Here is a 1,747-nt window from a genome sequence, read left to right as displayed (position 1 = left end):
CGGGAGAGCCGGGGGGGGGGGGGAGACACCGAGGATGGAGATGCTCCAGGTAAGACCGCAGGGCCCCTGGGCCCCTTGCGACTACATCCAGGCCACGGCTGGAAGGAAAAGGGAGAGTCCTGTGACCCAGCAAAGGAGGCCTCTTTCTAGAAGCGTGTGGAGAGCCAGCAAGCTTCCTGGCAGGAGGGAAGCAGCTGGTGCAGGGCCTGAGGGTGGGTATCTGGGGTCCCTGGGTATGGGGATGGGAGATTCTTGAATGGAAGGCTCAGGCAGAGAAGCTGGGTCCCCGAGCGTGTGTATGCAGGGCCGGGGGTGGTGGTGGTAAGGATTTGGGGCGGAGGGCTCAGGCTGGCCCTGAGGCACTGGCCTTGTCCCAGGGGCTGCTGCTGTGGCTGCTGCTGAGCGTGGCCGGGGTGTGGGCACCCAGGGGGCCACTGCGGCCGCTGTGCCGGCCCATCAACGCCACCCTGGCCGCTGAGAATGAGGCCTGCCCTGTCTGCATCACCTTCACCACCAGCATCTGTGCCGGCTACTGCCCCAGCATGGTGAGCTGCCCAGGGTGGGTGGGTGCTGCCACCTCAGCTCCAGGTGGATTACTCAGGGCCAGGCCCACAGAAGACAGGAAGTGGCCCCGGGGGTATAAGGGTGGCCCGCCACACAGGGCTGGGGCTGGGCGTGTGGGAGGGAGAGCACAGATGGTCCTCTGGACACCCGAGTCTGGGATCTGTAGGGTGCAGTGAGGGAGCTCGGGGGAGGGCTTGGCCCCAAGTAGACACCCAAGCCCTCCCCGCCAACCCCGCCACCTCCAGGTTCGGGTGCTGCCGGCTGCCCTGCCGCCTATGCCGCAGCCAGTGTGCACCTACCGCGAGCTGCGCTTTGCCTCCATCCGGCTCCCCGGCTGCCCGCCTGGTGTGGACCCAACGGTTTCCTTCCCCGTGGCCCTCAGCTGTCACTGCGGGCCCTGCCGCCTCAGCAGCTCTGACTGTGGGGGTCCCAGAGCCCAGCCCTTGGCCTGTGACCGCTCCCCTCGCCCAGGCCTCCTCTACCTCTAAGGATCCCCACCTCAACCTCCCATACCCACCTCAACCTCCCATGCCCACCTCAACCTCCCATGCCCACCTCAACTCCTGGAGCCAGCAGACGCTCCTCCCCATGCCTCCTAATAAAGACTTCTTAAACTGCACTCTGGGGGTGTCTTTCTGGGGTCTCAGGGTGTGTGTGCCTGTGTACGCGCACACGCACACACAACACACACAATAGGTCCAGTTTCAGAACCATTTTATACAAAGTCACAGTGTCAGAACTCTGGGAGAAAATAGGGAAGCGGGGGTGAAGGTGGTATCAGCTCAGGAGGTGTCCATGGTTTCACCTTCTGTCGGGAGAAGGAAGGCCACGTGGTCAGTGTAGCCCCAAGGGCAGGGCCTGAGCTCTCCAGGCCGGGCTCCCTCCTCCCTCTCTGGGGCAGGCGGGGAGGGGGACACTCACTGAGCTCATTGAAGAGGAAGGCGTCCTGGTACTCCTTCATGTACTGCGTGGAGCGCGACTCATCCAAGAAGAGCGAGTAGACCCGCTTGATGTCATCCACCTGTACCTCGGTGCCCTGATAGGGGAATTGAGACCTCAGTAGGGCCCCTCCCAGGAGGTGGGTCAGGGTGAGGATTCTGGGGCCAGGTCGCCTGGATTCAAATCCTGCCATGGCCACCTCGTGGCTGTGGGCCCCACCTCCCCACCCCTCACCTTCTTTTTT

At 63.7% G+C, this 1,747-nt stretch overlaps 2 protein-coding genes across 3 annotated transcripts in view; one reads left to right on the top strand and one right to left on the bottom strand.

Annotated features, from left to right (window-relative positions):
* The first annotated feature begins 31 nt into the window (after positions 1-31).
* LHB (luteinizing hormone subunit beta) lies at positions 32-1,072 on the top strand. Its single transcript, XM_007463338.1, has 3 exons — positions 32-49; positions 378-545; positions 810-1,072. Exons 1-3 carry the CDS (start codon positions 35-37, stop codon positions 1,050-1,052), a joined length of 426 nt encoding a protein of 141 aa, XP_007463400.1. The 5' UTR covers positions 32-34; the 3' UTR covers positions 1,053-1,072.
* A 187-nt stretch (positions 1,073-1,259) lies between these two features.
* Positions 1,260-1,747, bottom strand: part of RUVBL2 (RuvB like AAA ATPase 2) — a 15,067-nt gene continuing 14,579 nt past the window's right edge. The window contains exons 14-15 of one of the 2 annotated variants that reach the window (XM_007463337.1): positions 1,486-1,600; positions 1,260-1,372 (exon numbers count right to left, since the gene is read on the bottom strand). In XM_007463337.1, the coding sequence (XP_007463399.1) occupies positions 1,347-1,372; positions 1,486-1,600 (141 nt within the window). In that variant the 3' untranslated portion in view covers positions 1,260-1,346. The remainder of the gene's footprint in view (positions 1,373-1,485; positions 1,601-1,747) is intronic. The other variant, XM_007463336.1, reaches the window with a different exon arrangement.

Source organism: Lipotes vexillifer, unplaced genomic scaffold (assembly GCF_000442215.2).
Source record: "Lipotes vexillifer unplaced genomic scaffold, Lipotes_vexillifer_v1.1 scaffold802, whole genome shotgun sequence".
Classification (NCBI taxonomy): Eukaryota; Metazoa; Chordata; class Mammalia; order Artiodactyla; family Lipotidae; genus Lipotes; species Lipotes vexillifer.
The sequence above is the reverse complement of the archived record's forward strand: the minus strand, read 5'-3'. Positions and strand labels throughout refer to the sequence as shown.